This window comes from Actinia tenebrosa, unplaced genomic scaffold (assembly GCF_029948245.1).
Source record: "Actinia tenebrosa isolate PJP-AT-01 unplaced genomic scaffold, QUT_ActTen_1.0 PGA_scaffold6__47_contigs__length_16458017, whole genome shotgun sequence".
Classification (NCBI taxonomy): Eukaryota; Metazoa; Cnidaria; class Anthozoa; order Actiniaria; family Actiniidae; genus Actinia; species Actinia tenebrosa.
In genome coordinates, this window is record NW_028292583.1 from 12,046,370 (window position 1) to 12,069,640 (window position 23,271).

Genomic DNA, 23,271 nt, shown 5'->3' on the forward strand with positions numbered 1-23,271 from the left:
GCTTATCCAATCCAATAGCATTGAAAATCCATCAGTCCATTATCACTTTCCGCATGATATTAGCAAGAGGCTATTAAAATAAGAATTCCCTCAGGAACTGAATGTCATTTACACATTACCACTCTACATGTTCTGGGCTTTGTGGGTCAGTACAACACCACGTACAGGTTACTGAGTACCAGTTGTCAAGGAGGTCAAAAACAGAGTCTGGATCTGGGGTTTGAAGAAAAAGAGCAAAGATGTCGCACATCGCGTATCACGCGGAAGCTCAAAGAAAACAGCGCATCATTGAAAGAAAGCATGCTGCTTTGGCCAAACTAGCCATGGAACAGGTCAGTATACAATAATATTGAGATGCAACATAAAACAAACAACAAACAAAAAGATCAGTTAACGAAATATATGTCGATTTGGCTTGAAATCGTGGTATTTGTGTTTGAGGTAGTACTGATCTACCGAAGATGACATCGGTGTCTACTGAACAGCGAATGCTGATGAAGTCTTTCCAACATGTTCAAAACAATAAGTGGTCAGTAAGCGAGAATACCAGTAACTAATTTATACATTTGAAATAAAATCAAGCAAAAAAATCTTTATTAAGCCACTGTTAATGTTAATGGACGGGTAGTATTTAATATTCTAACCAGCGAGTACACAACAAACACTCCACTTCACTTTGCGAGTGTTTTGATGGACGTTTTGCACACACGACAAGAAAAACCATAAACAAATGTTTAAAACCTTTGTACGTTCTTTTCGTCAGTTATAAATGACCTGTTCAGTGATTTATGTATTGAGCTTTAATCTTAAAATCAATCCTCTTTCTTCTTATTATTTTCTGTTCCACTGACTTTTCTGACAAATGAAATTACATTTATTTCAATAAATTACTAATAAAAAATAAGTTTAAAATAATTTTACTAGGAATTGAAGAAAAGATTAATATCTGTTCAACACTGAGAAATGTCTTTGGGTTTTTCGTTCAATTTTGCCGTGTTTCAAAAAATTAAACATTAGTTACTATGGAAACTGTTCATTAGATTTTTCATGGGTTTCCTGTGTCGAAGTCAGAGGAAACCCTTACCCATGGATCTATACGGTCATCTGCATGGATACCAGAGCATCAAAAAGTTATCGTATAGCTGAGTCTATTATTCTTTAAAAAGAAGGCATTTTATTATCATGGCGTTTGCCTATCACATGGAGGCGTTGAGAAAACAGAGAATAATGGATCGTAAACATGCTGCTTTAGCTAGAATAGCAATTCTACAGGTAAAGACGAGTAGATGTTAGAAGTTTTATACAAACGTCAACTATGTATGGTATATTGGTCTGTTTACACTTTAATGTGCTGTTCTTTATAGACATTTTACAGATTATTTTATAGTTAGGCCTCACCGTATCAAAATTATAGGCCCAATCTGAAGAGATTTTGGTGTTTTTGTCTTCAATATCGAGCTGTATTATTCGTACGTCATTCAGAATGTGAGATGGCATGCCAAAACACACGTTGCACTCAAATGGCTTTAGTGTTAATCATGTTACCAAAACAATGAAACTTGAAATATTTTTAAATCCATAGTTATTATATATAATACACATACTAAGAAACTCGAAAAATAATATAAAGTAAGCATAAAGTAAGAATAAGAAGAATATATTTCTCTTTTCCTTTCGTAGATTAAATTTCCTTATCAATTTGTAAAAGGATGCCAAAGAATGGCACTTGGAAATTACATCACAAGACGCTACGCACGCGCACATTTTCCTGAGCGAGTTATCTAATACTTTGTGCCATTTTCTTGAGTGTTTTACGACAGTCAGTCAAGTTTTTGGGATGATAAGTCAACAGTAGTTCAGTTTTTTTATGAAATTTACTTTGGCATTAATAGATGTTTTTGTCAGGTGTCGTTTTCTATCTAAAATAATATTCTTGCCTACATTTTACCTTAAAAGACAATGTTATTATTCACATTAAGAATATGATATGTTTATTATTGCTGTCTCCTGTGGCTGCTTGGAAATCAAATAATGGGAAAATGAAATCGTTCGTTAATTACTTTTTCTATAATATTTTTTTCTTTGAAGAAAATATCAAAAACATGTATAAAATTTATTTCAAGCTAGGAATTTTTTTTGTCTTTGTCATTTTTATATACTTTCATTTGTTCTGTCAATGCAAATTATTTTTGTTTCAGGCTGAAGCGGAAAGAAAACAAAAAGAAGATGAAGTACGCACAAGGCGCATTAAGCATGAACAGGAAGAAGCAAAGTCCAAAGAAAGAGAAAGATATCTGAACAGTATGGGTCGCACAAGCAAGAGCAAGCAAGGAGTTATTAATGCTAATTATACTAGTATGCTGGAAGACCAAAAGATAAGAATAGCACAGAAAGATTTAAAACACCAAGAAAAAGTTTTACGTGATCACTGCTTAGTAATGGGCCATGCCAATGAGTACTTTCTAGCATAAGGTTGTTATAACCACATCTCACTGTAAAATATCATATCATATATCACTGTGATTGCAAAGGTATCACCCATTTGTTTTCATAGGTTTAGATTTAATTTTTTCAATTTTGTTTTTCATTAATGCTAATAAAAAATAATAAACAATATTGCTTGTATTATAAAATATTGACCTGGTTTTGCTCTGTGGCGTTCTCATTTTCTGTCCAATGTGTTCTTTTGGGTGTGGTCATTATGGCCCTCTCTCCCTATTCTGTGCACTTGTAACAAGACAAGCCATGCTTGATTGGTAAGAAAGTAATGCATGTCCTGCTCAATATGGAAGAGTTGCCCAAACTGTACTGTGTCAGTACTGTGTATATTCATGACTCACAAAGTAAGTCATGTTTTAAAATGAGTTAAAAAAATCCAATATAAAGCTCATGATAGAAATAAAAGATTCACTTTGATGCAGGTGTTTTTGATCTTTCTTCAAAATTAGCATTCTACTATTGTATAGGACCTCGTTTAGTGTTGAGTTTTTGATACCTCAAACGGTAATTTAAAGGGCTTCCTGAACACCTGACTGTTACAATACACTTAGAGGATTAAAATAACGCCAATTACATGTCATTGTTGCCAAGGTGATGGAGTCAAGCAGAAGCTTACCAGTGCTACGATATTAGGGGTCACGTAGTGATTATGGCGGAAAAAACCAGACCAAAATCAAGACAAAATGAAGAAGAAAGAACTAAAGAACAACAGGAAAATGTTCTTGAGCTGAATATTGTATATAAAGGCAAAGATTTTCGCTTAAGTTTTTCTCTTGATGCGGACAAACAAACAATTTGTAAAGAAATCAAAAGACAGACTGGTGTTAAAGGAGCGTTCTACTTACATTACGGTGACAGTTCCAACAACTATTTGCACTCTTCCAGCCTTACTTTAGCAAACATTTCCAAGCTCTCTGGAAGCTCTTTGGAAGTACGAGGAGGCGATTGTGAGTACCAATCTGATGAAACGTTTACTTATTATATAATAGAATAGCTTACATTCCAGCGTAAAATTAATCACTGGTTCGCTGCTATGTTGACACTTTCCCGGAATAATTTGGCGGGAGACTTAAAGTGTAATCAAATTTTCTAAGGATTTAAGCTTTATTTATACGACATAAAGAATCACTCTCGCAACGGCTACTGAACACGAAAAGCAAAGATTATGGATTCATCGAAGTTTTTTCATTGTCAGGTCCCTCAGCGATAAATACTTTTCACGTTCATTCACTTGGGATTCAAAGTCTGAGGGGAGTCACATCCCAGGTCATGATCAATTATTGACAAGGTACTTTAGCATTGATCTGTTACTTCATCTAGAACATCAAAATGAATAGGACACAAGTGATGTTTTTTTCCCAACAACTTTCATAATTGTAACCTGGACCACAGCGGGGAGTGGAGGGCTGGGTTTGAAGGGTATCCTACCAAAGATTTCTACCTTCATTCTGCTCCCTTCCTTACTTTCATTTGACATTTTTCCATTTTCACAGGGATCAACAAAGGAGGGGACTCCATATGGTACTACTTCAGTCAAACACTGAAGCCCAATGTACAAGAGAGACTAACAAGACAGCAGTGGGTGCCATTTGATAACCCTCCTTGACACAACATACATACAACAAGCATTTGGTACTACCAGCAACAATTGCAGATTGCATACGATAGGACTTCATATGGGGATACGAGATACATTTTGTTGGTAGAGTCAGCCTCAGTGGTTACAGGTATCAGTATTTTCTTTAACTTTGAAAGAGAGCTCAGAATCAAATGGAAAAATGAGAATGTGAACTCATCAAACAAAACTTGTTCAATTTATGGAACAAAAATATTTATTCATTGAAATTATGAATAAAATGGTTCGTATTGAAGTGGAAAAGTAATCTATTATGTGATTAGAATTTCTGGCCATTCACATCAAAGACAGTTATAACACTGATTGACTTCAGAGTGATTTCACTTAATTAACCCTAACTTGTAGATTCTGTGATGAGTTAAATAAAAACCACTCTAAAGAGTTGACTATTGTAGTTTATCATTTTTTTTTCAAAGGGACAGGTTAAGTAGAGTCACACCATGAATTCTGAATACGATCAAGAATACGACTACTTTGATCTTAAAATGAAACAGTCTTTTATTTGTTTTGAGTCTAAAAATCACATAGCTGGTGGTCAGTATTCAATAAGGTTAGAATAGTTAATAGATTGGTTCTGGTATTGTTCACACCTATAGTTCCTGAAGATATTTATTTTCTCCAAGTTTATAGCTGCCAGAGTAGACTTGCCCTGAGTTAACCTCTCTTGTATCCCATGAGAGTGTTTCTATTTCAACAAAGTTATACAGAGTAAGGCGGACTTTGGGAAAGTTCAGAGTTGATACACCTAAAGTTTGCAGTTCTGAGCAAGCTCTAAACTTAACTCAAGAACCTCTGACATGCTGGAGTATTTCTCAAGATCACAGACGGAGTGACTTGAATCATCTTGTGTTAATTTTAATGGCTAGATTTTGAACAGGTTTACAAACACAGAAAAGAAAATGCTTAAAAAGTTTACCATCCCAGCGATGGGTGAATATAATATAATGTACAGTAATGATATATTACTAAATTCTTGTTTTGGTAAAGTAATGATATGTCGTTTTATGATATTCCTTTTTTTAGTGATATATGTCTGTAACAACAAGCATCACCATGGCAATCTATGGGAATATAATGAGTATATATGCATTCTCATTTACAACCGTTACACCACCAGAACATTATCAATATCAATGACTTGTTTCCAAGGTAACAGCTAGGTCTCTCATCATTGACTTCTTTAATAGTTTATCCTCCAAATATAAGTGCATACTCAATGCATGATTTAAGCCGAGAAGCATAAACATTCATGCCGTACATTCATGCCGTACATGGTCTGATGACTCCAGGTATAAGCAACACCTTTTATAAGTTATGGGTTGAAAACAAATTGCATTAGAATATGGATATTTTGCATGCACACACTACATGGCAATAACATTTTTCAACATTTCGAGAATCGGAACCCCCTCTTAGAAATGCTTGCTAGCCCACTTGAGGCATGGTATATAGCCACTTATATACAGCACATTTTGCAAACCTTTAAATCAGGCCTTTACTCAGCTCTATTATCCTGGCAGCATATGAGTCAAGGAAAAGAATAATATATAATAGAATGTCGCTTGATGAAGCAAATGACAAAAAGGAAATAAATGATAATGACCACTTATTTATATACTGGTATACTGTACAATATTACTTGCTTCGGAATGTACATTTCTATCAAGTATCTACATAGTGGAAAGTATATATCCACCCCTTGAAATTCTGATGGCCATAGTTAGGCTGTCATCATGTCGAGAATAATTAATGTATCAAGTACCACAGCAACCCTAGAAAATAAACACATTAACAATGTTTTTAGTATAGCTCCTATTAATGTATCTATAATACTACCATGTGTCTATACATGCATCATGGATTACGCATGCCTGTTTCCATAGAGATAAATGACACACGATGATACTGATCATACTCAGTGTTGAGGTGATACCACTGATGATAATGATGATGATAATGACAATCTTGCTGGGCAAAATGTCTTAGGAGAACTAAAGTGCTTATCCTGGATCTTGCATAGCAAGCAACACCCAGCTTATACCAAACATCTTGATTGAATTATTGATAAATCTAATCATTTGAAAGCACATTCTACAAAGTTGAGAGAGAGTTTAAAAAATAATCTTGTATAGTAACCTCTGGTATCACATATATTTTCCAGATATCTATTAGTATAGGTAATAGGACTACATGCCGTCCAATTTGGAAATAATTGCAAGAAAAAAATTCTGAGGACTTACGGAATTGGAAGAGGCTGATAGGCCGAGTATAATTTGGCAGTCAGAGGAATTTTTGGAATTCAATTATTTCCAAATTGGACAGAGATGTGGTCCTTTTGCAGGTTAACTATATCATTCCAAACTATACTAGACTGATTCCATAAGTCATAGTTTTCCCTCAAAAGAATGTGAATGGAAACTGATCCAAATTAATCTTTAATTTGGACAGGGAAGAGAATATGAAAATAATACAATAGTTGCTTATATGGGATTATAGAGTGATGATACAATTAATGATGTAATAATCTATCAATAATCTTCTACCTAACAGTATGATCTAACTGGAATATTTATTATGCATTCCTAATGGCATTATCTTATAAAAAGTTCTTTTATGTTTTCATTATGAGCTGTTCTGTTTACCATGAAGTTCAAATTGCAGCAGATGACTGCTTTATATTATGTTAATACTGCTTTCTGATGCTAATGATAATACCTATTATGTTTGCTGTTAACACTGTCATTACCTACTGGCAACAGTTTCCTTTTGTGCTGTGGTCTTTCCACCAAGTTACCATGTAAACTACTGCTACATCTTCAGATATATTTTTCCACTGTTCATGTAGTTGTTTCACTACAACACTGCTGCTGCTGTTGTCTTCACTGGCAACAGTTTTACTTCCAACCTACTCCACTAAGTTTCCTTTTACATTAGTTCTACATTATCTATGTGCTGTTCTGTAATTGTATATTACTCCTTGTAGCATATGGGTGCAGTGGTGCCGTCATGTGGTGTAATGAGTGTATACCATTGTGCATATACTGGTCTGTAAACCTTATATTAGTCCTTGTAGCATATGGGTGCAGTGATGTCGTCATGTGGTGTAATGAGTGTATACCATTGTGCATATACTGGTATGTAAACCTTATATTAGTCCTTGTAGCATATGGGTGCAGTGATGTCGTCATGTGGTGTAATGAGTGTATACCATTGTGCATATACTGGTATGTAAACCTTATATTAGTCCTTGTAGCATATGGGTGCAGTGATGCCATCATGTAAATTGTATATTACCCCTTGTAGCATATGGGTGCAGTAGTGCCGTCATGTGGTGTAATGAGTGTATACCATTGTGCATATACTGGTCTGTAAACCTTATATTACTCCTTGTAGCATATGGGTGCAGTGGTGTCGTCATGTTGTGTAATAAGTGTATACTGTATACCATAACTGCCTGGTGAAAATGAATGCACGAACAAGAAATAAAACGTAGCAAATCAGAAATGTCAGCGCAAGCTCATTAAGCTCTTTTCTTTTCCCCCAAAAAAGTAACTTTAAAGTTAGTGATTAGTAAAATAATAAATGATTAACAGTGATGAAGTAATTTACCTTTGGCCCCTTGTTTTTAATATCTTTTCTTCCACACACAATCAATCTGTGCCCAGCAAGAATAATATAGATGTGAATCACATAAAATGTGAATGGTGCGCAGGCATGAAATAAACTCAATGGACTGATATTAAATTAATGCACACTCATAACAATGGCTCTATTCCTGTTTATGATACCCACAAGATGTACACTCAACTCATCACATGCATATTTGTGAGTATTAATGGTATTTCATCATGCATTGGTGCTTTATGCAGTGCATGTTATGATACAATCATGCAAATATTTTACAACTAGTAATTAGCATTATCATTGAGTATTATGGAGCTGTTACTTCTATGCTAACTACCCCCCTCCCCTCCCCCCTAAAAACACTTTGGGAGATATCATCCAGGTTAATAATACTGATCTACAATTCATAAGGTTACTGATCAAAAATTTGAGTAGAGTAAACAAGAATTATTCACTGATGAGTTGGGACAGACTAAACACTGAGCTGATGTCAGAAGTATGCAAGAATACAAGAGAAAGGTTCTACATTATACTGTATAACATAATCCCTAAAGAAACTGAGTCTTAAATGCAGAAATACTCTCTCATTCAACAAATACATTGGCATTTTCAAAAGTAACAAAGACTCCTTAACCTGTTTGATATGAGTATTATTTAGAGTTAGAGCATTATTGGTTGATTGAGAATAGGGGAATGTACTACCCATGCACCCCTCCCCTAGATCTGCCCCTGAGATACTAACCACAAGCCAGCATCAAGCTAAGTATGATTAACTATTAAAGTAAGACTTCCCATGCAACAAGCATCATGTCCCATACCTCTCTGGCCTTGTGATCCTCTGCCATCTTTTGCCAGTGTCTTCTGTTCTCACGACAACCATCTTTTAGTGGAGCTAAACTTTTGTCAAAGTCAGCTAATGCCTAGGAGGTCAATCAGTATGAGGATTTAGTTAGCAGTCCCTCTAGTTCCTAACATGGTGTGAAGAGAGTGTCTAGTGACGCACCTTATAAAGGGGTAGACAGACTGCATCAATAAAACCAACTTGCATCTGTGGTAGTTCATCTTTCTTACGCCTGTCCATTGTTGGAGGTGGTGTTGAATGAAGTTCTTTTTGTTCCAGGTCACCTTGCTGAAAGAATTCTTCAGCAACCAAATGAGCCGTCTAAAAAATGAACAGCAAAATATCAAACATGAATTTATACTCATAATAGATTAAAACCATAAACAATATTCTGTCTAAACAACGATATATTATTTAAGATATGAATGCAAAGAGATCAAAATGAACACCCTAAACAAGTGACCCAATACTGCTTTTGAACATTGACCTAGTGGCATTTGACCCAAAAGCAATCCGCCAAATAAAGTGATTTCCCAGCCACTATCATGTGAAACCTTCTGATAGCAACAGCAACACGACATTCATATTCATATTATCATTTCTTACCCTTTTCTGGACAAGCCATGGTTTAGTGATGGCTGATAAGTCACATGCTGTCATTAACATTGCCCTGTTGATAAATATTGTGTCAATGTTAAACTCAAAAAAATAAATCAATGAAAGTAGGCACAAACAGCCACAAAAAAAAACCTGAATAAAGGAAAGCAATAAAGAGTACTTTAAGACGAGCAATAACCGTGTACCTGATGAGATCTTTGTTAGTATCCTCATCCCATCTGATCTGTTTGGATTCTACTTTCTTGAAAAATTCACCCCTTCTCCTGCAATATAAGTACATTTGAAGTCCTAGAATTCAGAATTTTTCCTTAAAAATGCCATTTCATTTCTCTTTCCATCGTTTAGTTCTATTCCTTACCCTTCCCTTCATTATTAGGTATCCCAGAGACCTTAAAGGCAAGATATATTCTACTTACTGGAAGTACAGAGCCAGATCTGTTGCTATAATGCTTGCTTCAAGTATTTTAATGATGGAGTTGTATTCTTCAGCGGATAATGTGCCAAATATATCATTGCCCTAAAATAATGTTCAGACAATGAAAACAAGTATATAGAAAAAGTGAGTCTAGGAAAGAATGTGATAATAGTCTTGAATGAACCTCTTCAGCTTGTTTGGACATTATGTTTTCACATTTCAGATTATTAATCATTACCTTTAGTCTCTGGTTTCTTCTTAAGCATTATTATAAAAGAACTGCTCTAAATCTTGCATTCTGATTGGTTGGGAGTGCATGCTTTATGAGAGCACACAGCACGCTGAGCACTTTCAGCTTCGTAATTCATGTAATTTGTATTTTATAAAAGAAATAAAAAACTTGCTTGCTGTGCTGTGTGGAATTATAAAGCACTTGGGGATTGGCAGATCACTCAAGAAGTGTCATGAAGCACTCCGCTATGCGTTCTACCAACCCCTGCATGCTTTATAACTGCACACAACATGCGCACATTTTCTATTTCTTTATTAGTAAACAGAGGCATAATAAAGAAGCAAAAGACACAAAGAGTTAGAAAGAAGCATGGCGCATAGCAGATCCCAAGTGCTTTATAACTATACACAGCAAAGGAAGCAAATTTTTTAATTCTCTTACAAAATACATTCTCTTATGAAAAATAGAGTGCAGGAGCAGCGGAAGCTGAAAATCTTTGGGGGGGCACTGAAATATTATATTTAACGCTATGTGATAATGTTCATTGTTTTGCTTGACTGCAGATGCATGCGCCGTAAAATTATGACTGAGAACCAATATTTTGTGGGGGCCAGGCCACCCCAAAAAATTTCGTAGGGGGGCACATGCCCCCCCCCCCCCCCGGCCCCCCTGGTTCCTGCCGCCCCTGGAGTAACCATTATTTTGGATGCTCTCATAATACACTCGTTTCCCACCAATCAGAACACGAGATTCATAACAGGTATTTTATAATGTAATTTAACAACCTGTGACATACCTGACTATTTAGAATCATGATACACTGATCAAAGTGGTGGTGTTCCATGGTAGATGTGGAATAAAGCTGGGCTAATGGAGTTGCACTTCTGTTGACCACAACAACAAGAACTCACATATCTCATATGACAAACCCTCAACATTATCATAGAATTTGTTAATTTGCCGTATAGTTAGAAGCTCATTGCTTCACACAATCAAAACTGTACATCAGTTATAAACATTAACCTCACCGGTATCACCTGTATTACAGTTTTGAGATTTCTAAAATAAAATATAGGAGTTGCTAAGAGAGTAATTGACTTACTTGATTTGAAATGAGTTGTTTGTTCCTCTATGATCAAGATCATGGCATAAACATGCTACAATTAAGGCAAACTGCTCAACATATGAGAAATGCGGCCCAATGGATTCCCTCTGTACAGGCAAGAACAAACCATATAACTAACACAGTTTATACTACTAGGTACGTAGGCTAGTATATTTGATTCTAATCACCTTCAGCATGGCATACATGGTCTGTGCTACATTGAATGCATGTCGCCAGTTGTGGTACATTACTGGTCTGTAATTCTTGCGGACTGTCAGAACAAATCTACACAGAACCTGAAAAATATAAAACGAATACTTTAGAGGATAAAGTAGATTATCAGCACAAAGTTAGAAGATGACTGAAAACTTCTTTCAAGTTAAACTAATAACATTAAGATATATATATATACCTGATAATCTACATGTAACGTCTGAACTATTTGCAGGTCTGTGAACATGGCCAGGACACCTTTCAATGTATCCTCATCACTAATTATATTGTCATCAAATGTAAAATCTGTAAGACGTAGCGTATTAATACTTGGAAGAGATTGCTCCTGCAAACAGAATTAGTGTTAGTATTGCGTGTCATAAGCTACTTTAGTAGTTCAAATGTATCAACATATATAAAGGATATTACATGGACGCGTGGAGATACGAAATTTATCTTCGAGTGTGGAAAAGATCTCTCACAAGTGAGCACAGCGAACGAGTGAGAGATTTTCAACACGAGAAGATAAATTTCGTATCTCCAAGCAGGCCATGTAATATTCTGTTTATTATATAATTATCAATGAAGTATGTTTTGGCTTTTTCAGGCAATTCTTTCCGTGTATTTTTGAAATAACATGTTATTTTCACATGTGAAGATATCAATTTTTCGAAATAGAGAAAAATAGATATTTCATTGGTAATTATATAATAAAATATGATATTTCAAAGTCACCAAACACTTACTTTGAGTTGTATCGCATCTTCTATGGGAGAGGCAGCATGGTAAGACAAAACCTATAGAAAGAGAGTTATCTATCAATTTATGGCAACAATACTAATACCAACCAACTAACGACCTACCGATAACCCACCAACAACCTACCAAAACATTACACCAGAAAGAATTAAAAAAAAAGACTTGTCATGCCATCTGTCACGACTGCTACCTCATGATAATGCAAAGGCTCTATAGTCTGATCACACCAAGCTGTTCTTACCTCAAGAGCCACCTTCCTTTTGGCCATTGCCTTGTTCACATTCTCATACATTACAGTGCTGTGTATTGCCATACCACAGAAGATTGCAAAGGCCTGTCAAGTAAGAGATGATCATTAAACATCAGGGTTTTCACCAACACAAGTGAGATTATCAAAATCATTGACATTTGAATAACGCTATTATGTGGTTCCAGAAAATATTCATACCCCATCCACAGAGAAAATTGGAAATTCTGGAGGGGAGGGGGGGTCAAAGAAAGAACAAAACTAAATTACAGAGTTTGTATGGAAGAAAACTGGAAGTAGGGGTAGGGGGGTTCTTTTACAAATTCTCTCCGTGTTGGGGGAATAAATATTTTCTGGAACTACAAATTGAACTCTTTTCACTGCTACATGCTGATCAAGACAACAGTTGCAACAGGGATATAGGGCAATACATTGCCGCCAATCAGATAACATAAAGGTACCGATGAATTTATTTCATTGACAGAAATGTATTGCCCAATTTCCCTGTCACGACTGTTGTCTCGATCAGCGTGTAGCAATGAAAAGAGTGCTAAAGCCTTTTCTGATAATCACATTTTGCCCATTTGTGTATACAACCTAGCTACCCAGGTTTAGGAATATAACGTCTATGAGTATGTCCCATTCACACTTCCTTGTAATATAACTACCTATAAACTTTTGTAGATCATTACATCAAATCAAAAGCAGTACAACTAACCTCAAACAAATTCTCATCGTTTTTATTGAATGCTGTACCATCCACTTTATTTAACAGTTGGACAACTCCTGGAGAAAAGTACCGTGATTAGTATGAGAACTAATGCGAATAAATCCCAGACATACATATTTTAATGATATATTATGATACCTATAATCTCTCCAGAACCATTCTTAATCGGCATACACAGTATCGTTTTGGTTTTAAAACCAGAGGCTTCATCCACCTTCAACAGTACAAAATAAACAAAAACAATTCATATTAAAAACGGATTTTTACAATGTTAAAATCAGCTCTTAAAAATAATGCTTTATCTACTTACTGAGGGATCAAATCTACTATCTGCATATGCATCTGGTATGTTTAATGTCTGCAAAAAAAGAAATCAAACTTGTTGATCTGGGATCCCTGTGGTAGCTCAATAACACAAGGATCCCACATGGATTGACATTTATCCTGGTAATATTTACCTGTCCAGTTGTGGCAACATATCCAGTAATACCAATGTTGATTGGAAACTCAACTCGTTTGTTACTACTGTTGAAATAAAAAATAAAAATCAATGACCCTACTAACACTATTTAGGGAAGCTCATTATTTTAATGGGGGGGAGGGGGAGGGGGGTGGGTGGTGGTTTTGTGGAGGGTGACACCTTTTTATTTTGATCTAAGCTTTTCCTTGCTGACTTAATAGGAGGGCCATGAATTTCTTACTGAGTGAAAGGGTTAGGACTAAAACCATTTTTAAAAAAATCAAAAATCAAAAATCATTTTTAAAAAGCTTGCCGTGAATTTCCCTTACCCCACCCCCCAAGAGAAACACATATCTTCCCATAAAAGCTTATGTGATATCGTTCGTATTAATAATATCAGACGTATTAATAATCATTACTAAGATGTACAAACCAGGATCTCTGTTTCACTGTCACTGATTTATCAGAAACATCATTTTGTACATAATCCTTGGCTTCTAAATCAAAGGCCTGTGAGAACAGAGTCTAAAACAATGAGAAAGTAATATATCAGCAAAATCTCCTGTTTGAGCCCATCGAACAAGTTAAAATGATTTAATGTACATAATTTGACAGCTGCTTTGGTACCTTTGATGTGGGATCTACTAGTAGCACAGAACATCTTTCACACTGTAACAATGTCTGTGTAATCATCATGATTTTATGAACAATATTATGCAATGACGTCTGCTCTTCAAATATCGTCCTTGCCAGGTCCAGTAACACCTGCAATCAAAACTTGACATGGTCAATAATTTTGGCCTAAGATTTAACTGGTATATTAGTACCAAGTATATAATATATTAGGGAAGAACCAGTGTCATATGCTGCTAATTCATTGCCTCTCATCAACATCTCATAGATCTCCATTCACACTATAATACCAATAAACTGGTTTTATTTTTTATTTTCATTTATCTTTAGAACGCTAACTAGCAAGAATATTTTTACCTGATTTCTTCTGATTTCTAACTGTGCTCTTTCATATAACTCTGCATTATTGATTCCTATTCCACAAAAAACTAAATACTTGGAAAAAATCTGAAAAATAAAACTTTGCATGAGTACAAAAGTGCATTCAAAGTATATGTACTGTTCGAGAGAGTATATGTACTTTTTGAGAGAGATTTCCTTTCACATCTTAAAACAAACAATATATTTCTTTTTCAATGTACTAAACTTGAAGTTAACTTAGAGATACCTATCTATATGAAGCCCCAGGGGGTGGGGCACTACCCAGGGGAAACCGACAATAGGGTAACAATATCTGGGTAGTGGTTTTGACATTGCTAGGTGCCCTGCACCCCCTGCACTAGATAGAGTAAGAAATTTGGCATAGTTACAATCTTAAGACAACAGAGAAAAAAGTTCCTAGACACCTTCTTTCTCACTTGCCCTAACCCCCTTCCCATATGTCTGTATTTACCCCGGGGGCAGGGGGGGTTGAGCCCGGGAAAAAAGTACCGGGGATGCTCGTCGGAAATTTTCAAAAAGACCCCTAAAAGATACCGGAAGTCTTTAAAAAAGGGCGTGGCTGAATGATTTTTAACCCCTAAGAGATACCACAACAAATAATATTGAATTAAAAGTGCCTAGGATAAGCCATATCGATGCAGCGCATCTTTCCTTTTCCGACACCCTAAGAGACACCAGAAAATGCTGATTTTCAAAAATTCGCATTTAACACCCTAAAAGATACCAAATCGTGAATTTTTACCCCTAAGAGATACGACGAGCATCCCCGGTACTTTTTCCCCGGAGTCCCCCCCCCCCCCCCCCGGGGTATTTACCTTGCTGAAGGAATATTTTATAGTTACGACTTTAGCCAAAAACAGGAACAATGATTACCTTTTCATCTTCTTGTGTAAAAGCTTGACTTGAGTCATTGTCTGTCTTGTTGATGACCTGTGCAACTCCGATCACCTATAATGTGGTATTAGGTCAATGGCTTAGATAAAAAAATCTCTCTAAATAAAGAAATGTATGTGAAAAATGTCTAAAATGTGTCTAAAATTCTTTTTATCAGGTTGTTGAAATCTTTGTTTGATTTATTGGTAGATTATTGACATTTTCTTTTGCAGACTATTTTAATTATCCAATAATGGCAGTCAGCAAAGGCTATTTTGAACTGGTTGGTTTAGTGGCATATAATATCAGGTCATATACAGCTCATATACAGCTGAAAAGGTTAAAGAAAGATGTTTTCAAATATTTCATCAAATATCAAAGTCCAATGAATGGTCTCTTTTTCGAGTAGAGTTGTGTGTTGGTTCTCTCCTGTGCTTCAAGTATTTTCCCACAAATTATCAGGTTTTCCTCCAAAAAAATTAGCTTAGTGTTGAAAGCTTAACGGGAGCCTTTAGAGATTGAGCAATTTGCTTTTTCACTTAAAAAAAAAAAAATTCAAGAATGCAATGAAATATTAAGGTCCATTATTTTTATCAGGATGACTGATATCTTCATCTATCATTCATCTTTATCCCCTCAAGCATATTATACTTTTTTTGCATTAATTAAATTAGTTCCTAAATATTTCAATTATCGATAAAATTGGATTAGTAAGAAAAGACTTTGCATAAAAGAAATGTAGCCGAAAATTTAGTTCAATCATATACCTCATTCACACCAAGGCTTAAACATGTTTTAAAGTGGTTTAACTAAACAGGTATGAAAAACTATCTATGAGCACTGCACAATCTTTGGTAAAATAATGCATGTAAGCTATCATTTGTCTTGCTCTGATAATATTTTAGAAAGTTTCATTATATTGTAGGTTTCTAGTTTCTCATTTTTTTCCTAATTGAAACACAGTTTAACTAAACATGTTTAGGCGTGAATGGAGTATTAGACTGTCCTTTTTGTGTCTTATTAAGTTATATAAAAGAAGTGAGAAAGTATTTCAACGTGCTTGTATGTTGTAGTTTGTTGTGCCCTATAACTCGTATATATGTTCCTCTAATTACTATGATACATGATCTCTTTGCTTGCTACATTCAGTAAAATACATAGGTGAAATTGAATATGATGAGATCAAATGATTAACAAGATCACTTTACTACCTCTCCGTCATGATCCTTGATTGGCATGCATAAAATACTTCTAGTTTTATATCCTGTTTTCTTGTCAATTTCTTTATTAAACCTAGCATCCTGAAAGATAAAAGAATATTGATGTGTTTAGTTTAATAGGACCATCTTGTAAGGACTTCAAACTATTAAATGAATAATGTCCTTTGATATGAACCCAAGTAGATGCCATTAGGTGGCTATAATCCTATGGGCTATCATCATAACAATTAACAGCTATTTTGATTATTCAATTTATAGCTCATATATTATATTATGAGTTATATTACAAAGACAACCAAAAATATTTGACTTCAACATTGAGCTATCAAAATTCAAAAATGCCTTGTAGCAACAACAAAAAAGGTCTTCAAAACAAAAGGAGTTTAATGGTTTTACAAAGTTTGAAAAACAAACTATTAAAACAAGAAAGGACTGTTTGCACTTGCTTTGACCAGGCAACAGAAAACATATGGATAAGAGTTTGACAATCATTACTGGCCAGGATCATATTTCTCTACCAACATACAATGGCTATATTTGGATGAGCTTAAGTAGTTTATAGAGAGGGGTCACAAAAGTCAAACAAATAACAAAGGTATATATAGAGTAAAGGCCATGGACCCAAAGTAAGCCCTGTTATTTAGATTGATCTTAAATAAATACTACGACAATTATATATAAAGACAATTATAACCTGAACACATGCCTAAATGAAACTATACAAACAGCTGGTTTAATATTGCAGTATTATTATTTGGGTGATTTACAATGTGGGACTTACTTAATGTTGTTTTGTAAATTACCTGCATTTGGCAAATCATCAAATAAATAAATAAATTACTGTTAGAATAACATTGGAAATAATGAATAATCATTATTCATGTCACTACATTTGATACTATGGTTGTAATTATTGGAAAGATACAATATTATTCAAGTTCAAATGACAAGAGCCTTGTAAATGTAACCCTTATGGCTTCCCAAACCTAAAAGGCCACTTGACTATTACATGTACTAAACTGATCAACTTTTGAATCTAGAATTACGTGTGAATAATTAACTAACAAAACATTGTGACAGTACAAAACCTAAAAAAATATACACGATAAAAATATATATCTAAAAAATGGTTTCAGCATTTACCACAGTGTCAAAATATTTTCCTAATTCCTGTGCAAAAGGAAATAACATTGATAATCACTGATAATGAAAACAAAAGATGAAAAGCTTTAACCATCTTACCATGAAATTATCTCCACAAAAGATTGATGGATTTACTTAGAAGCAAATCAATCAAAAATCCTGTCCTTGTTTGTTGGCAAAGTTTTCATGTCATCGATTACTTTTAATGATGGTTCTTATCGACTATGAGACAAGGAATATCAAGACTGTCAAACATCAAGACCACCAACCAGGAAACTATATAATAACCCATTTGCTAAAAACCAATCTTTAAAAAAACATAAAAAGGGGGAAATAGAGAAAAATGAAAGACAGAAAGAGAAGCATAAAAAAAGATGAAAGACAGCCAGATAAATGACAAGAAAAAAGTAAGAATTAATGTTTATTTATAAGAAGAAGAATATTTTAGTGTAAATGAAGTTGATGGCAACTAGTCTATCAATTTAATATATTGCCATTATCATACTTTCTAGTTTCCAGGTTGATTTAGTAGACTTGTGACCAGGAAAAATAATTGGTCCCTTTTTACAAAAACACTTCAAAGTCATCACACGTGGATGTCAAATTCCAGGAAAAGTGTTAGCCTATGTATACTTATTTTACATACACTAAACCCATGTAATAACATATTTTTGAAATAGTCTACCTAATGGTTCAAAAACTTGTGATTATTTATTTATAAATAACCTCTTTTTTTTTCAAAAAAAAAAAAAAAAAATTTATGAACTGTCCTTGATGAGGTTTTCAAATATATATAATTGATAAAAGCAGTAGGAAAATTTGCATAACTAGCCTAATTTTAAATGTACTATAATAAAGTAATACATCAATTACGACAAGACCAAAACTAGGTAGAAGTGTGTGCTTTGCTTAAGGAGGACATTATTTCCTGTCTAAAGTAACAGCTAGTCATAATACTATTATGCACAGAATTGATGAAGCAATATATAGTACTGTCATAACCTAGATTTGAAGTGAAAACTTGTAAAGATAAACACAAAAACGGACAGGTTTCTAAGATCATAAACAATAGCTACAATAGGCAAGACTTAATGGAGCTGAAAGACATAAATAAACAAAGCATACTAGAGATAAAAACTCTTGGGATAACTTATCATTTCTATGCATTAGATTAATAAAATATCATTTCACTGTACAGAGTGTATTTGAATATTTAAAAGACTTTTGCACCTGTCTCTTTCTTCCGTCTTTTAATATCAAATTCTGCTCCCTCCACAGAATAGTACAGAACTAAATGTAATACAATATATAATATAGTGACAGTGCAGAGAACTTGGAATTAAGAGTCCTCAATCCAATCACAAGTGCATCTTGACTAACTAACATATGTGTCATTCAACAACAGTTATTAGAATGACTCCAGGATGTTGAAATAAGGGAAAGCTAGCTAGATAGACCTTGGAATTCATTTAATATGCAATCTGTTATGAATATTCAAGTTAATCTAATTTCAAAAATTAATTTCAATAAAGCTTGTCACAAATGGTTTTCTTATATTGTCTATTATTTCAAAATTAGACTTGAAATAGCCAAAAAAGATGTGTATTCTTTTTCTACACTGTGGAGTAGCAGGCCAAAAAAAATGATTGCAAATTAAAATACCTTTACAAGTTCGTACAACACGATTTACTGTTCGATTGTGCTAAGGATCAGTTGTTTGTTTTTGAACTGATTTCCATTTTGGTTGTACATAATATTTTTCAATATGTTATGAGTGTTTAGGGCTGTACTTTCACCATAATGAGACGTGAAAAATGATCTGTACTTCGCGCTGAAACAAGATTTCGTCACTCGGTGTTCCAATAGACATTTGTCAACAGCTGAGTCAAAATAAAATGTACATTCAGAACAATGTGGTTAGGCAAACAACGTTGGATTTAATAACACAGTCAAGACATTTTTACTAAAATATAAGAGTAATTATCATGGCATAGGTTAATTCGAGTTCTAAACACAAACAGGGCGAATATGTTTACATCAGGAGTTGGATATTTAGGAACAGAAGGAGAATCACTCAGGATAGATTTTGAACGGGTCACGCATTTCCAGACGTAATAATGCATGACTTTCATATTCTACTAGAACTAGTAGGATTTGATTATCTTTCGCAAATGAACATGTTGTGCAATGAAGTAATTGGAAAGGAGAGCGATATAAGTATGATTTCTATCTCATGTGAGATAATACAACTGAATATCAATGGATTTGCTAGAAATCCCCATGAACGCCTCATAAAGTGTGATTATGAAGATAATTCAATAATACTGCCTCAAATCCTTCAGCCCAACCAAGTCGAATTGGCTCTACTAAACACTATATACGACACACTTTTTTCATCATCAAATGGCTTTTTAACTCCGATATTTTGAATTAGTCAATAATAGCACTCTGGGTTTATAAAAATAGATCGTGTAATTCATTTTTATGATAGAGTGTAGTGGCTTTTCTGGGCTGTGAATTCATTAGGTTACAGAAGACAACTCAAAGCAAGCTCGCCTCAAAAAAAATTATAACAAACGAATACAACCAAAATTTGAATTTCCATTTGAACACCCTTATACAACAGCTTAAAAGCAACTTTCCATCGCCGTAAACACGATAAAGTGCTTGACATTTCTGGCCCCTTAAGTTTTACAGACAAATTTGAAGATGAAAACATAAAGTGTATATAGTCTATATCTAATAGTCATAGCAGAAGATTGACTTGTGATTTCAACCCTTTACGAAGATGGACGGGAGGTTTTGTCAATATTATTGAATGAGAACTTGGAGCCATAGATTCTAAGCTCTAATATATGGCACAACCACATTATATTAGTTATAGTAATAGGAATAAGTCGACTACTCTGCCCTTAATCGATTCAAAGGATGACTTTTTTGCCATCAAAAGTGATGACCCAAAGCTTTCCCAGTCAAACGCAATTCCTCGCATAGCGTTCACGCTGAACCAAACACATATTAAATGTTTATTTTATAAAGACACTTACTGATGTCTTTTGTCTTTGAAAATTTATCTTAGATCTAGACTGCATTAAAAACTCGCAATCTGACCTTAGAAATTTGTTGTAGATTGATCGAGTAAGCGTCGTAATCACTAAATGAGGAACGACCTTTTCGTTGGAATAAAGAGCTATTTATTTGTTAGACCTACCTCGTATGCGTTTGCAATGTTGACTGCTTCTCCAGTTTCTGCAACATAACCAACAATTCCAGTTCCTAGTGGTATTCGTATTTCTTCAAGCTCCTGTACATCTTCAAGTTTAGACTCGGCATTAACGTCGAATACTTTTGACACCAGATATCGAGGCCCTTCTTTAGGGCCTTGGACTAGAAAAAGCGAGCATCGATCACCATTTACAAGTAAACTAACATTCTGTAGAATTTTATGACAAAGGCTTTGAACGTCTAAATCGTTTGCTATATCCTTTACAAGCTCCATGAGTACTTCTTTCTCGTCGAGCTGTTGTAACTCCAAGCGAGACTTGCGGTTCCTATGAGGTGAACGTGTTCTTATGGGTTCATTTGGAGAAAGAAAGCTTGGTTGTCCATCGACAAGACTTATTATTGGTTTCAGAATTCCTCTCCCTTCGAATTCTGAAGCTGAAATCTTTCTTGCTGGTGTAGAACTCCCCGAAGGCGGCGGAGTTCCACTCGGAGTCCGTACATGAGACCGCGAATGAAGCCATGAATCAATCAAGGTACGATTCGCTTTCCTGGCGAAGTACGACTGAACGAACTCCGGATGCTCATCCAACCAGGTTTCTATTAGATGCCCAGTATTATCTCCCTCTAAGTTTATCGTTAAATTATCCGACTGTTCGTTTTTAGTACAGCAATTCGCCATATTGGTAGAGTAAGTAAGCCTTCAAATGACCAGCATGATGATTCACACACACTCTACTGGCTGGATGATCGAGTACTGTTGATACCGAACATACTGCTCAACCTGACAACCAATTGTTTAACTTGATTGACAGCTCCTCGCACACACTCGATTGGCTTACCGGATGGAATTTGTCGTCCATTGAGAAGGATAGCTCGTTGAGTTTTCCTTCATATACCGCTATCTTGGCAGTTTTTTCCTCAGAGGACACAATTTCATTTAACTCTAGGCAAAATACTGTTTGCAGAGAAGATCTTGGTCTTTGACAACAAACGAGGATTGCTCACACAGGGAAGGCCTCTTAGTGTGCAAGGCGGATTTAGCGAAAACTCCAAGGCGGGAAATTTAAAAAAATGGGAGATTAAAAACTGAAAGAGAAAAATGAAAGATCGTATGGGTGTTTGTTATTATATACGTACACCAGAGATTTAAATAATGGGCACCTTTTTTTATTATTCCGTGAATGTCTATTGATTGGTGCCTGAGTGGCTGATTCAAAAATCCTAAGAGCCGAGAATACACCGGAACACATCATATACCGGACACAGTTTGCAAGCTGAATCTGAACAGTTTAACATATTAGAACTGAATAAAGATGCTATAGGGGCTATAGAGACTATTAAACCCAAAGTGCGTTATGGGAAAACAAATAACAAGACATGCAAAGATACTTCACTGATGAAGTCAAAGCATATATACCCAGAAGTGGAGGAAATAGGGTGTTTTGATAGTTTTACTCATATCAAGCGTGAAAAAGGTAGGATTTGGATGGAAGAAGAAAGAAAACAACTTATAGTTAATTTATATTAATTAGTCGCAATAACAAAATAAATGACGTCTTCAAGACCCTTCCCCATGTGATGCCGCAAAATATTAACTGTAAAACCAACGGAACGAAAAAGGTCGGGAAGAAAAGGAAATTGGACGCTTATGGAGCAGTCATTCGGTCCAGAATAATAATTGAAAACTTGAAATGTGTTTGACACAAACCCACACTTCAGTGGCAAAATAATGCGAAGATTATTCAATGACGACAAAGCAATAGTCAGAAATACAACGGTAGGATGCTCTTATAGCAAGGTATACGTAAGGTTTATTAGAGGCGTTATATATGCGATGGATTTACCTAATGATTTTTGCGCTTTTTAAAAGTTCAAAAAGATCACAGTTCAGTCTTGTTATTCTTCTTTATGTAACTCCTAATTACAAGCTGTTCAGACCAATCTTCTACTAATAATTTGACCTAATCGTCTATTTAAGCAGGATTTATAAGCTTAGTTTGACTCAGTGGTGGTTTCCAATGGCAACGCGCCATATTCTGGAGAATCTGGTCAATCTGCAGCCGTGTAGTCGTCTAATTGACAAAACTAGTTCAGATAAATACTGTTTGTTATAAGATTTACGATAAAATGATTGAATAAAGAACGATTTTTTGTCTCGAATTTGCACTAACTTTATGATGGATGATTCGTGCGCCCAGTAAAAAAAAAAACAAAGCGGGCGGCGGACTTTGCGAAAGTCTACCTTCCACAGTACGCAATCAATTTTATTAAAAATGCACCCTTGAATCAATTGAAGATTAATTAGACAATTGTTTGTATATGTTTGAAAATGATTCACACATTATTGAGGGTTCTCACACAATGGGAAGTGGAACGCTGTTTATGAGACTCACTGCAGGATCAAACTCAGAGAATCA

At 34.9% G+C, this 23,271-nt stretch overlaps 3 protein-coding genes across 7 annotated transcripts; 2 read left to right on the forward strand and 1 right to left on the reverse strand.

Moving 5' to 3' along the window:
• The first annotated feature begins 152 nt into the window (after nt 1-152).
• On the forward strand, nt 153-2,633 carry LOC116299004 (uncharacterized). Of its 2 annotated transcripts, none has more exons than XM_031707606.2 (2): nt 153-332; nt 2,199-2,633. In XM_031707606.2, the coding sequence occupies exons 1-2, from the start codon at nt 240-242 to the stop codon at nt 2,469-2,471; spliced, it is 366 nt and encodes a 121-aa protein (XP_031563466.1). In that variant the 5' UTR covers nt 153-239; the 3' UTR covers nt 2,472-2,633. The 2 variants fall into 2 exon arrangements, with proteins under 2 accessions (XP_031563466.1, XP_031563467.1); XM_031707607.1 differs by lacking the exon at nt 153-332 and adding an exon at nt 1,081-1,272.
• A 495-nt stretch (nt 2,634-3,128) lies between these two features.
• LOC116299007 (uncharacterized) lies at nt 3,129-4,519 on the forward strand. Of its 2 annotated transcripts, XM_089038703.1 has the most exons (3): nt 3,129-3,446; nt 3,695-3,787; nt 3,993-4,519. In XM_089038703.1, exons 1-2 carry the CDS (start codon nt 3,149-3,151, stop codon nt 3,781-3,783), a joined length of 387 nt encoding a protein of 128 aa, XP_088894829.1. In that variant the 5' UTR covers nt 3,129-3,148; the 3' UTR covers nt 3,784-3,787; nt 3,993-4,519. The 2 variants fall into 2 exon arrangements, with proteins under 2 accessions (XP_088894829.1, XP_031563473.1); XM_031707613.2 differs by lacking the exon at nt 3,695-3,787.
• Nucleotides 4,520-4,615: 96 nt separating this feature from the next.
• LOC116299005 (dual 3',5'-cyclic-AMP and -GMP phosphodiesterase 11) lies at nt 4,616-21,893 on the reverse strand. Of its 3 annotated transcripts, none has more exons than XM_031707609.2 (23): nt 20,841-21,890; nt 16,478-16,567; nt 15,267-15,341; nt 14,370-14,459; nt 14,007-14,144; nt 13,813-13,904; nt 13,378-13,444; nt 13,230-13,277; nt 13,058-13,133; nt 12,908-12,975; nt 12,184-12,276; nt 11,930-11,980; nt 11,383-11,529; nt 11,159-11,266; nt 10,968-11,077; nt 10,662-10,749; nt 9,635-9,735; nt 9,404-9,481; nt 9,207-9,270; nt 8,763-8,921; nt 8,578-8,679; nt 7,745-7,790; nt 4,616-5,907 (listed from the first exon to the last, which is right to left on the reverse strand). In XM_031707609.2, the coding sequence occupies exons 1-22, from the start codon at nt 21,531-21,533 to the stop codon at nt 7,761-7,763; spliced, it is 2,568 nt and encodes an 855-aa protein (XP_031563469.2). In that variant the 5' UTR covers nt 21,534-21,890; the 3' UTR covers nt 4,616-5,907; nt 7,745-7,760. The 3 variants fall into 3 exon arrangements, with proteins under 3 accessions (XP_031563469.2, XP_031563468.2, XP_031563471.2); XM_031707608.2 differs by having other exon boundaries at nt 13,058-13,136; XM_031707611.2 differs by lacking the exon at nt 7,745-7,790 and having other exon boundaries at nt 13,058-13,136; nt 20,841-21,893.
• Between the last annotated feature and the right edge of the window lie 1,378 nt (nt 21,894-23,271).